The 13,932-nt window shown below is 43.2% G+C and overlaps 1 protein-coding gene across 1 annotated transcript in view; it reads right to left on the bottom strand.

Annotated features, from left to right (window-relative positions):
- LOC135071248 (uncharacterized) overlaps positions 1 to 13,932 on the bottom strand; it is a 98,074-nt gene that overhangs the window by 44,410 nt on the left and 39,732 nt on the right. Inside the window, exons 7-15 of the mRNA XM_063965032.1 lie at positions 13,796 to 13,905; positions 13,026 to 13,123; positions 12,692 to 12,943; positions 11,555 to 11,676; positions 10,979 to 11,101; positions 8,831 to 8,997; positions 7,714 to 7,842; positions 6,616 to 6,772; positions 4,666 to 4,843 (exon numbers count right to left, since the gene is read on the bottom strand). Coding sequence (XP_063821102.1) covers positions 4,666 to 4,843; positions 6,616 to 6,772; positions 7,714 to 7,842; positions 8,831 to 8,997; positions 10,979 to 11,101; positions 11,555 to 11,676; positions 12,692 to 12,943; positions 13,026 to 13,123; positions 13,796 to 13,905 — 1,336 coding nt within the window. The remainder of the gene's footprint in view (positions 1 to 4,665; positions 4,844 to 6,615; positions 6,773 to 7,713; positions 7,843 to 8,830; positions 8,998 to 10,978; positions 11,102 to 11,554; positions 11,677 to 12,691; positions 12,944 to 13,025; positions 13,124 to 13,795; positions 13,906 to 13,932) is intronic.

Genomic DNA, 13,932 nt, shown 5'->3' with positions numbered 1-13,932 from the left:
AGCTTACTCAGCCGGGGTATTGGAGAACTAGTCCCTAATACGGTTCTTCTAAGAGGGGGATATAGTGGAGTGATTGGCTTCCTCGGTGTTCTAAGAGGGACGCGAAGCGCGAATAGACCCAACAATTGTGGGCTGTCGATCTTGTTGTGGAATATTTTATGTAGAAACAGTGCATCCATTAGATCCCTACGCTTTTCAAGTGACATAATGTTAAATTGCAGTAATCTACTATTATATGAGGAAAGCTTCTTAGCTTTACCCTCTGCGAACGCAAGATGCCACAAGAAGCGCTTTTGTATGCGTTCTAGACGAAGTGAATGCACGGCATAGTGAGGACGCCACACTGTGCAACAGTATTCCAGAATACTTCGTATTAAACAATTATATAAAAGTATTTTGATCTTGCGTCGTTTAAGACACTTAATATTTCGGAGCACAAATCCCAGCATTTTAGATGCTCTTTTGATTATGTACTCAATATGAGACTGAAAAGTTAATTTTTTGTCATATATAACACCTAGATCTTTCATTGTGTCTACAGCCTGTATTATGTTGCTATTGATCAAGTAGCTAAAGTGCGATTCATTTATCTTCCTTGAAAATTTCATGTGAAAGCATTTTTTGTAATTGAGTTGCATCTTATTAGCACTACACCATGTTGTTAGGGAGTCAATGTCCAACTGTAAAAGATCAGCATCATTTTTAGAGTTGATAATTTTGGCAATTTTTAAGTCGTCAGCGTATAGGAAAGGTTCGGAATGTCGTAAGTGCCAGGGAAGGTCGTTTATAAAAACATTAAAGAGGACAGGGCCCAGGTGAGATCCCTGGGGAACGCCTGAATTAATATTACGAATACCGGAGTTAGAACCGTTCATCACGACAAAGAGCCCCCTTTGAGAGAGGTAAGACTCGAGCCATTTCAGTAGTGATCCTGTAATGCCGTAATCTGACAACTTCTGAATCAGAACATCATGAGGGACCCGGTCAAAGGCTTTACTCAAATCTGTGTAAATGACGTCAACCTCCTTACCAGCATCCAAGGCTTTTGTCAGATATTCTGTAAAAACTACAAGGTTAGTGCAAGTGGATCTAGAGCTCACGAATCCATGTTGGTAATTACTTATATATAGCTTAAGGTGTCTCTGAAGGTGTGGGCAGATGAGAGATTCAAAAATTTTGGCAGCTGCTGATAGAATTGATATGGGCCTATAATTTGCAATGAGGGACTTGTTGCCACTTTTATAGACTGGAACTACCTTAGCCATCTTCCAAACGGAAGGGAAAACTCCTGCAGATAGCGACTTGTTAAATATAGCAAGTAGAGGCTCCGCCAACTCCAATGCACAAACTCTTAGAAATAAAGGGGGTACATTGTCCGGTCCTGCACCCTTACAAGCGTCTAAGGATTCTAAACTAGCCAACACTTCGTCATAATATAGTAAAGGTGCATTCAGACCCAGAGCGTTTGCTTTTAGGGCAGCAATAAAGCTGGGATCAATACACTCAGCCGGGCCCAGACTACTACCATCATCAAATACAGCTGAGAAGGCATCGGCAAACAATTCACAGATCCTTGAGCTATCAGATGTAGAGGTGTGTCCGTCAGACATATTAGCTGGGTAACTACTGCTGCCTCCTCTTTTACTTTTAATCAAGGTCCAGAACAACTTGGGGTTACTAGTGATTCCTTCCTCAAGTTTATCAACGTGTTGCTTGTAACATTGAGCGGTCAATTTACTACACCTTTTAGAGACTATACCCAGTTCTATACCATCCATAGGATTACTATACTTTTTATAGCGCAGTCTTAATCTATTTTTTTCCTTGAGAGCTTTAATAAGACTGTGGCTAAACCACGGAGGGTATGAGCTTTTTTTAAGTTTTTTAGAAGGCACATACTTATCAATCACAATATTAATTTCTCTATAAAATACAGCTACCATAGTATCTACCGTATCATCCGTGTTAAATAAAGAGGTCCAGTCAAGTTCTTTCAAGTGCTCGCGAATAGAAACAAAATCGGCCTTATAGAAGTTAGGTTTTTTAGTATCGCTGTTATATGGTAACCTTTTGTCCTTAAAATAGGTAATAGATACTTCTATCGGTGGATGGTGGTTATCAACTATGCTAAGCGGACACACACTCTTATTTACAATACATGATGCCAAATTGCTCAGCACAAGATCCAAAGTGCACCCAGTCTTATTAGTAACATGATTAAATTGGACAAGTTTATTTACTAAAGTAAAATCTAAAAGGGTTTTGCAAGTATTAGACAATGAACTAGAGTAGGTTTTTTCATCTAGCATGGACCATTTAATTTGACGGAGATTGAAATCACCAATAATACATACAGGATGGCCAATATTTTCCATTATGTTGCTACAATTGTTAGTAAACATTTTCAAATTGCTCAAGCCGACCGGGGGGGGGAGGTAAACTGCACAAAGAGCCAGTTGATTAACTTTACATGAAAGACGAACCTTTAAGACTACCCATAGTTCTTCCAAGGAACTCTCCCATTCGGGAATCCGTTTTGATTGGAAGCTTCTTAAAATAGCTATCAGTACACCTCCCCCATCCTTGCTGTTCAATTGTCCCGTGGATTCTCTATCGCGCCTATAAACTACGTACCGTGGATCAAAAAGCTCATTGTCGTGCATAGAGCTGTTAAGCCATGTTTCAGTGAGAATTATAACATCGTAATTATTGCAACATAAATTATTATAAAAAATATGAGATTTAGTACGAAGGCCCCGAATGTTTTGATAATATATTTTTAACCCGTCGAATTTAACAATTATTATTGAATGGTACACATGTTTATAGGCGCGCAACCCAAAATCACACAATTTTACTAAGGTCATTGAATTCCTTAATTAATATGTAACCTGAGTCGTCATTTTTCCTAGCGAATATTTTACCACTTCTAACCCATACATATTTATAACGTTTTTCTTTCGCACGTAGTCTCACAGCAGCATGCAGAGCCTTATTATGAGGAGAGAGATGTTCTACCACAAATACTGGTATTTTGTCACCGCCAAAGCCGAGGTGCGCCGTACATAACTTGTCATTTGGATTGTCTTTATTAAACTTGTATGTGGCAGCAAGAACCTGGTCACGAGTCTTGGGTGAAACAAACTGAACCACTATCGATCTGGGTCGTGCAGTTGAGGGGTTAACCTTGGCCACCCGTGTACAGTTGGCAATGACTTCCTCATTTAATTTGCACTTAACAACGTGTCCAAGCTGAGAGATTATATTCATCAGGTTCTCGCTCTTGCTTTCCGGGACACATTGGATTTCAAGGTTATTTGCTCTTGATTGTTGTTCCAGATAACTTAGACGCTGAGTAAGATGAGTCACTGTATTATTTAGTTTGATGTTGTCTGCGACCAGTTCTTTTACGGTATTGGATGCAGCTTTATGTTCTGCTTCGATGCTGTCAAATCTGGCACTCATGAATGACATGGATGTTGTAATTTGCTCCATTTCCTCCTTAATTGGTGCGAGTTTTTCATTGAGGTTCTTCGAAAAACTGTCATTTATTCTCTTGTACATAGAATCGAATTCTTGCTTGAATAAATCCTGGACAATAGAACGTACTTCATCGACAGTAGCGGCAGCCGCAGGGGGGGACGGCGCTGGAGGCGAGTTGAGAGCAAACCTTTTCTTGCTCCTAGACGTAGATACATTACGGGCCGGTGTTGTATCAACTCTTGCAGTTTTAGGCATTTTATTTATGCATGCTGGACACTTCCAAGTTTCAGGTAATTCAGACGACTCCGTTATTGATAAGCATGCAAAATGATACTTATTTCCGCATTTACAACAGACATTAAAACTCTCGTCCTCCGAGCAGTCATTGCCGCAGCAGCCCCAGGAGCTTGTCGTCTTTGACATTTCAAATAATAATATTATTATGTTGTTTACTGCGAGGAATCCGTCGTCGAGTGAGAGCGCGTTCAACCGGCAGTCGTAGCACAGAGAGTAAAGTGTGGTCGTAGTCACTCGTAGCAATTTCGTAGCTCGCCGCGCTCAGGAGGTTCGTAGTTTGCGCGCGTTCGTAGAAGTTCGTAGCACTCAAGTTCGGTTATGGTTGCTTATTTCGTCGCGCGGCTTACCGATCTCGTGGCGCAGTTGGAACACGCTCGGTCTAAACAGCCGCGAGGCCCCGAGATCGAATCCAGCCCGGCACACAAAACACGCACTCGCGCTCGACGCGACGTAAAGGTGCTCCGGTCAGACGGGGCGCAGCACCAAGCCAACAGGGGCGAAGTCCGAGGGCTCCAGTCAAAAAATATCAAATATTTAACAACAGCGCGGAGACACTTCGACACGTCCGTTCATCACGAAGTCACAGTTAGAAAAAAAAAAATAAATGCGGATACGGTTACGAACTTACGATATTTTATGTTTTCGGGGTTGATAAGTGTGCTTCGTCCTTTATTGAGTACTAGCTTTTACCTGCGGCTTCACCCGCGTGAAATTTAGTTTACCACAGACCGTCATAAATTATAGCCTGTTAATAATACTGTAAAGTTTCAACAAAATCCGTTCAGTAGTTTTTACTTGAAAGAGTAACAAACATCCAGACTTCCTTATACACTTTCGCATTTATAATATTAATAGGACTATAGCTGTAAAGTAAATACAACTTACCTAAAGCGAGTAGTGAGCTGACAGGCACGCGGTCTGGCCCGGCGGCGCGGTCAGACAACACCAGTAGCTGGTATCCAGACGAAGCCGCGGCGTGTGCCTCACTAGAGATCTGGCTCAAGGCTGGCTCTAGTCCTGTTGGCCCGTCTTTGTAGTCGTACGTGCAGTCGATTACTTTGGTCTGCGGACAAACGGGTTAACGTTATTGAAATGTTGGAAGTTAGTTTATGAAATTCAGGAATCAGATGTTGGATAAAGGTATCCCACAGCGATTTGCAGACACGGATCTAGCAGGGGGGTCTTGCCGGCGTTTTCCCCGGGCAACAGTAGGGGGCGCCAAATGGAAAGAAGGGAGTTTTGTAAAAAAAAAGTTCTATAAAAAGCAAATGGTTTTTTGACCACACCTACGAAACAACGCTGGGAGGCGCCCAAATTTTTTCCCAGGTTAGAAAATATCTCAGATCCGTGGTTGGCTTCCCGTGGAGTGATATTTCCGCGGGACTTCTGACCATTACTGGATGGTAGGTCCAACGAGTGGGAGGACTATTCTTCTTCTTCTTTTTTGATGATGTTGGCAATACACGTCGAGGTCGACTTGATTTGTGCCATTTTCAAGTATTTATGTGATACGAGTTACAAAATGAGATCAAGTAATGATATAATGAAGGATGATAGATGATACCCCTTCCCACCCTTTGAGTCTCAGTAAAGTTGTGGTGCTTTACTGAGACCTCCTATGGACAACTTGAGAGAACCAGAAGAATCACGATGCACTGCTCTGCTTCACTTGCCCACACTCATGCACGTTCACGAACACTTAATGGTTAATAATCCACCATTATTACACATTAATAGTCGCCCAAACACGAATTTGAGGAAATAAAACAAAACCGCTAACATGACGCTTCAGATTCCCACCAAGAAGTCGGGAGGACTATTAGTTAAGCTACGTATTCCTCAGAAACTAAGACAGATTATCAGTAGGAATCTGACCTTCCACCCGCGGTGACTTGTGTTCTTCAGCGCGTGCAGGTCGGGCAGCGACAGGATGGGCTGTGGTAAGAACAAGCGGTGCACGAAGGCCGCGCTGGGTTCTAAGATGTTGGGCGCCGGCCCGATGGGCACACTGTGACGTCACATTACACAGCTCACCTTCCACCCGCGGTGACTTGTGTTCTTCAGCGCGTGCAGGTCGGGCAGCGACAGGATGGGCTGTGGTAAGAACAAGCGGTGCACGAAGGCCGCGCTGGGTTCTAAGATGTTGGGCGCCGGCCCGATGGGCACACTGTGACGTCACATTACACAGCTCACCTTCCACCCGCGGTGACTTGTGTTCTTCAAGGCATGCAGGTCGGGCAGCGACAGGATGGGCTGTGGTAAGAACAAGCGGTGCACGAAGGCCGCGCTGGGTTCTAAGATGTTGGGCGCCGGCCCGATGGGCACACTGTGACGTCACATTACACAGCTCACCTTCCACCCGCGGTGACTTGTGTTCTTCAGCGCGTGCAGGTCGGGCAGCGACAGGATGGGCTGTGGTAAGAACAAGCGGTGCACGAAGGCCGCGCTGGGTTCTAAGATGTTGGGCGCCGGCCCGATGGGCACACTGTGACGTCACATTACACAGCTCACCTTCCACCCGCGGTGACTTGTGTTCTTCAAGGCATGCAGGTCGGGCAGCGACAGGATGGGCTGTGGTAAGAACAAGCGGTGCACGAAGGCCGCGCTTGGTTCCAGGATGTTGGGCGCCGGCCCGATGGGCACACTGTGACGTCATTACGCTACACAGCTCACCTTCCACCCGCGGTGACTTGTGTTCTTCAAGGCATGCAGGTCGGGCAGCGACAGGATGGGCTGTGGTAAGAACAAGCGGTGCACGAAGGCCGCGCTTGGTTCCAGGATGTTGGGCGCCGGCCCGATGGGCACACTGTGACGTCACTACGCTACACAGCTCACCTTCCACCCGCGGTGGCTGGTGTTCTTCAAGGCATGCAGGTCGGGCAGCGACAGGATGGGCTGCGGCAGGAACAGGCGGTGCACGAAGGCCGCGCTGGGTTCTAAGATGTTGGGCGCCGGCCCGATGGGGCACAGAAGAGACATCACTATCTTCTCTCTGGAATACACAGAAACATGTTATTTTAACATCACTATCTTTTCTCTGCAGGACACAGCATACAAGTAAGTAAGTTCACTTGTCTACACGTTCAAAATGAGTGATGAAGGTGACGTTGACTCTCGTGAGTGTCATCACCGTCAGGTCATTGAGCTTCCATTGCAGGTTTTTTTATATTAATTTACTAGAGGCAAATTAAGGATTTTGGCCTATAATTGCCTACGCTCTAGCCAGACGGGTTGGGGAGGCTTCATGTTTGCAATCCCTTGATCGTCTATTATGACATCCACGGGTAGAGAGGGAGTTATTTTCAAAAACTCATTTTCTGGTTCTAATTTATTTGATATGTTTTTGTGGTGCAAAGCGTCGATAAAATGCTCCACAGTCTCCAAACCTTCTCATCACGAGAACATCAGCACCAAAGACCGTAAGACTCAAGAGCGTAAAAGGTATAACCACAGAATAATAATAACTACTACGTACAGAAGGTTTTCTTCGCGAAGGTATTTAAAAAAATGTATGCTCAATGTCGTTAATAATATGGTGTAATTTAGCTTGTCTCAAGAGTCGAGCACCATTTTGTTGACAAACGTCAGTGTTCGGTACTGCGCCGAAGACATAGGGCTGACTTCGGTAAAATGGTGTGTGACGTAAGGTGCCAAACTGCGGAAAATGGCGGAGGAAATACATGAATAAGCATGAATTATATTTTGTGTTTCTATATTTTTACATATAGTTTATTGTCTTTACAATGCAAATGGGTGAAGAATACACGTGCGTGCGTCAATACTCGCTCGTGATTGTCCTGTCGATGAGGTATCTCAGATGTAGTCGCACGTGTTTTGTTTTCGATGCAAACTCGCGGAGATGAACAGGCCTGGTATAACACAAAGTTAAAAAAAAGGGCTGGCAAAAGCTATGAAACGGTAGATGGTGAGTACCTGAAGGGGTCGATGGGCGGGTTGGTGACCTGCGCGAACAGCTGCTTGAAGTACTCGTAGGGCAGCGGCTGGAACAGCGACAGGCACGCCAGCGGCGCGTCGTTGCCCATGCTGCCCAGCGCTTCCTTCCTGCAGAGGAGCAATAGTTAATATATTCTTGGACATTTTACACTGCGCCGTCTAGTTAGTAAGTAGTGGTATCCGGTAAAAACAAGTTGCGGTCGCCGAGCACGGAGAATTTTGTCCAATGACCCCGAACTACCTATCCTTATCGCGCGCACGTAATTATATTGCTGTCGCGCTCGCACACTCACTGCTGCCGACCGTCGCACAGACGCGACAGCAATATAATTACGTGCGAGTGATAAGTTCACTTCATTACTTCACTTATTAACTTTCATTCGATTACCATTGTAAACGTCAAATAAACGTTATAGTCTGAATTCAAACCAAAATTATTCATTTGAGTACGAGTACTACCTATCCCAGCTGAACCTGATCTGCTAGTCTGAGGCGCAAACATTGGTCGCGCTCGCACACTCACTGCTGCCGACCGTCGCACAGACGCGACAGCAATATAATTACGTGCGAGCGATAAGGACAGGTAGCTTGAGGTTATTGGATGAAATTCTACGTGCTCGGCGACCAGACTTTAGTTAAAAGTAATAATAAGCCTAACAGAGTCGATATCGGACTTGCAGACTTTACAAAAAGAACATGAATAAAAAATTGCCATCTTTCTGGCGTTTTCTCAGTCACGCCATAGCATTAGAATGACTTTACTGATATCAGTCATGTTTTTTAAAAGTTTTCTAATACTTTGTGAAAGGATCTTACAAAAAAAAAATCAGTAAAATAGAGCAGATTTCAGAATACTTTACGACTATCAATTTCGCGCATTAGCTCGTCGAACTGATGCCATGTAAACACAGACCAGAAGACGTAGTGTGGGCAGGCCGCCCATTAGGTAAACCGACGATCTGTTGAAGGTCGCGAGAAACACCTGGATGCAAGCAGCACAGGACTAACTGTTGTGAAAATCCTTAGGCTATGCCTAAATTCAGCAGTGGACCTCATTTGTCTGAAACTATACGATACAATTAAGTTCTATACGTACTTGTTCTGGATCATAGGCAGCAGCAGCATGTTGATGGCTTCAATAGTATATCCGAAGAGGCTAAGCCGCTTGTCGCACAAACCAGTGATAGCGCCGTTGACGGTTCCATTGGAAACCACTCCATTTTCGGCCGCCGCCACCGATTTGTGGATGTCCTCCATTGTTATCTGTAAAGAATGTGGTTCTATAAAAACCTTATTCATTAGCTTGTTGAGCCATAGACAACTGAACTATAGAATTCGACTGGTGGTCAACAGAAACTTGCTAATTTCACTATTTTGCAACTCCAAAAGACTCGAGCCATTGGGGCAAATTAAAATGAAGAAAATAAGAGTTTAAAACTAAGTAGCGACTTTTCTCTGGGGCTCACCAAGTTATTATTGAGAGTTGAGTTAATTCAAAGAAAATATATTGAAAGTACAGTTCAACTGTCCAGTTGCTGATTCAAATCAAGAAATAAACGGAGGGCTTCTGAGCGTGGCTAATTTTATCCAGCTATTATTAATTCAAATTGTATCACGATCTAAAGCTGACTAAAAGTCTAGTAAGCAATTTTATTAATATAAAAACGAAACAACGCCAACAATTTTGTTATAGGTATTAAGTAAAGGTTACATACTTAACACCAAAAGCCAATAAATCCAATTATCTTCTAATCTACTTTGTTTTTAACAACGTAATGCTTGACTTCTGGAGTTCTCGTTTTGAAAGAACCAGATGTACAGGTGACGGCACATCAAGCTTATTCCTTGGAGGAGCTTATGTTGTTGAAATAAGAGCGAATTTGCAACACAACCTGTATGGTCCAACGTGCAGTCGACTGTACCCACAAACTTGATTAAAAATGAAGTCAAACATTGAAGCAGTTTCAAAATAGTACCACTAGAGGCGCTAGTAGTATCTTAGCATTATTTTTCTTCTGTTTTCAAGAAGAAGCAACTCTGAAAACGAAACTCCACACCATCCATGCTACAAAACTCACCATCTTAAATAATATTTGTTATCCCAACGGCAGATCGAATGCGGCATAGAAAAAGAGACATTGGAATTATAATGGTGTTGTTAATAAATACAAAATATGTTTCGTTAATTTTTTGTGTGTGTATGAAATGTGTAAATATGTGGCATCTTATCAGGCATAGACAAATAATTTCACATATTTTATAAAATGTTTTAGCATAGAAATATACACAAAGTGTGTGTATGTAGATGAAATAAAAATACATAAATAAATAGGGTAAAATTGAGAAATTACAAAGATTGGATGCTTATAAATTCATTCCAATAGTGCTGTTATGTAATGACAAGAGGTACATATCAAGGATGCTACATTATAGTTATGATACATATTTCAGAAATATACCACCACCATAAAAGCCAACAGACATAGTTCGCGTCAATAGATTCTAACGATCTTGCAAGTAGATTGAAACCGAACTATGTGCATAGACTTGGTCTAAGGTATATTGTAAATAGAATAGTGAAACAAGCAACTAAAAGTTTATGATTGACTTTGCAATAAAAATTTTGATTGCAAAATGAATCAATCATGAACTTTTAGTTATCTGTGACAATATTCTATCTACAAAATCTAAGTCATTTGGCCACCTTCCTGAACAAGAACATTTCCGATGTAATTTATATATGTTACGGTCAAAGTGATAAATGTGAAAATTATGAATAATCGCCGGTTATTATGAATAATTACCGCATGATTTGGTAAATGTGCTTAATATGAGGTCATTTATGTGTGTATAAAACTAAATAGGCGGCTTAGGGGTGGCCCAAGGGCCACCCCCGCCGCACCTTAACCTATTTTTCACTTTAAATCAAAACATTATGTTATAGGCATCATGGAAAAGTAATATTATGGAAGAAAAATTACAAACTCATTATGCCAAATTATATTAATATATGATATCAAAACGTTCAAAAGTTTGGCTGTACACGAGCACGTACACAAGATGTTGTTCTCTTTTATAAAATTTGTTAGTACTAAGGTTGAATTATTAAATAATCACTGTTAAATGTGATTAATTTATCACTTTTACCGCGACTGTCGGTAATTATTCATAATAACCGGTTATTATTAATAATTTTCAATTTATCACATTATCCGTAACATATAGACAATCAAGTATTCCGTACCTGTTCGCTCAACCACTTGGAGTGGGGGCGACTCTGAGCGATCTTCAGCTTGAGCTCGACATCCTGGATAATTTTCTTCTCTTCTGTGTCCACCAGCAACATACGGCCGGGCTTCAGACGGCTCTGGTGGAGAAAAATATTACAAATTATTAATTATTACACTAGTTTCTTATAATGTCAAAGCACACTTTAAATATTTCGTATAAAATAATGTCAATTCAATTACCAAAATCATAAAAAATTTTCAAATCACTAACTTGAGAAATGATTCTTTCTCAATATAAAATTTATCCCCTTCAAGAACGAAACGTCGGTAATGGGAGGACATTAAGATTGACATATCATAAAGTAGCTGTAATCATTATCAGCAAAAAGACGACCTCTCTAATTTACCAGAGGTAAATGGAGGATTTTAGCCTACATTCCCATGCTGGCCAGACGGCCTGCTCCATGCGTTGGGAAAACCTGATATGCTGCATTTTGTTAGCCATGTGCTTCCGACAGAATAAAATAGGACCACCGAGGCCACTAAGGGAGATAAATGTGTAGTTGTAATGTCAAAATAATTGTCCTTACCTTCAAAATGACCTTCTCCGGGTCGACGTCATACACGCCGACTTCAGATGCCATGACGAGGATGTTCTCGCTCGTCACGTAAAAGCGCGACGGACGAAGACCGTTTCTGTCCAGTATGGCACCTGAAACGACGTTGATTGTGTTATTTAGGTCTTTGTTTGCCGCTAGAAAGACACCAAGGAATCGGTAACATAGTGAATAAAAATCACTGATAGAGTAATCACCGTGTAACTTCTTTTCAGGAAACGGGGAATAATTTGACTTGAAGAATTGCCAATGTAACGTCTATCAGTAAAGGAGACAATGGCCCGTCTCACGGCTCCATAGCATTATTTTAAATTGAACAAACAGTACTATTCCCACCTCTCGTTCCCACTGCTTGATCGCCAATAAAAGCCCAACCAGTGAAGGTAAAGTTCGTCCCGGAGTAAAGTTAAACTATCAATTGACCCACGACGATTAATCAGATCGATCAGATCAGATCCATTGAACAATAAGGTCGTTCGATCTAGCCTCAACCAGGCAGTAAAAGAGACTTACCAATATATCTGCCATCAGTAAAGGAGACCAAGGCGGGCCCGTCCCACGGCTCCATAGCGGACGAGGCCCACTGGTAGTAGTCTCGCTTCTCTTTAGGCATGGTGGGGTCGTTCTGCCAGGCTTCAGGCACCATGGTCATTACGGACTCTGGAAGGGACCTCTGGCCGCAGTGGAGAAGGAACTCCAGCATGCAGTCTACAGTCTGAGAGAAGAATACTTACCAAATATAGCGGCCATCGGTGAACGAGACCAAGGCAGGCCCGTCCCAAGGCTCCATAGCGGACGAGGCCCACTGGTAGTAGTCTCGCTTCTCTTTAGGCATGGTGGGGTCGTTCTGCCAGGCTTCAGGCACCATGGTCATGACGACCTCTTGCAAGGACCGCTGGTCGCAGTGGAGAAGGAACTAGCACGCAGTCTACAGTTTGACAGAAGAATACTTACCAATATAGCGGCCATCGGTGAAGGAGACCAAGGCAGGCCCGTCCCACGGCTCCATAGCGGACGAGGCCCACTGGTAGTAGTCTCGCTTCTCTTTGGGCATGGTGGGATCATTCCACCAAGCCTCAATATCTTATCTAGGCTGCAAAGAAGACTTACCAATATAGCGGCCATCGGTGAAGGAGACCAAGGCAGGCCCGTCCCACGGCTCCATAGCGGACGACGCCCACTGGTAGTAGTCTCGCTTCTCCTTAGGCATGGTGGGGTCGTTCTGCCAGGCTTCAGGCACCATGGTCATGACGGCCTCTGGCAGGGACCGCTGGCCGCAGTGAAGAAGAAACTCTAGCACACAGTCGGCTGAACCAGAATCTGAGAGGTTCGGCTCCACGACTGGGTAAAGCTTCTTGAGATCTAGAAGAGAAGTAGGTACATTGTGAATTTGGGTACATTTGTCATAGTTTATAGTGATGTAATAAATATTTTTGTATCTTACCTTCTCCAAAGATTTCGCTCTTCATGACTCCCTCGCGAGCCTTCATCAGGTTCACATTACCTCGTAATGTATTTATTTCGCCATTGTGGGCAAGCACTCTGAAAGAATAAGGAAAATATTATGATAGGATTGGAATTACTTTGTTCAGCTTTGGTTTGGATTCTTGGACTCGTTTTGATGACATTGTTAGCTGAGAGGCGCAGTTGGTGGAACTAGTGGAGTTGAAACTTGAACAATAGTTATTCACTCGTTCCTTTAAGATCTTACCCCCTTACTAATAAAACTTACACGCTCGGTGATCAGTGTTTTAAAGTGACGTTTAGTATGGAAATGACATTTTAAAACAGTGATCAACAACTGTGTAACTTTTTATTAGTAAGGGGGTTAGGCCCTATTACGACCGAGCTATCAGTAAAGTCAGGCATCGAAGAAAATGAACAAGTTACAGGTCAGTAAAACTTCCATTTGCCTGTAACAAGGGAAGGCCGTACTCCTGCAGTGGGGGCTTAATGACAAGATGACGAATGATGCAATGAGTCTTTACTAAAGCCCAATTTTATTGTCCAATGACCCCAAGCTACCCATCCTTATCGCTCGCGCGTAATTATATTGCTGTCGCGACTGTGCGACGGGCGCCCGCCGTGAATGTGTGCAACATAATTATGCGAGAGCGATAAAGATGGATAGCTTGGGGTCATTGGACAAAATTCTACGTGCTCGCAGACCAGACTATAGCATATAGTACAAACGATGATGATGAGTCGTCTTACCTCAAAGGATGCGCTCGCTCCCAGCTTGGGAAGGTGTTGGTGGAGAAGCGAGTGTGGACCAGCGCCAGGTACGTCGTGAACGCCGGGTTCGTCAGGTCCTTGAAGTACTCCTGCGGGACAGATGGCATTTAGAAACA

This window comes from Ostrinia nubilalis, chromosome 4 (genome assembly GCF_963855985.1).
Source record: "Ostrinia nubilalis chromosome 4, ilOstNubi1.1, whole genome shotgun sequence".
NCBI lineage: Eukaryota > Metazoa > Arthropoda > Insecta > Lepidoptera > Crambidae > Ostrinia > Ostrinia nubilalis.
The sequence above is the reverse complement of the archived record's forward strand: the minus strand, read 5'-3'. Positions and strand labels throughout refer to the sequence as shown.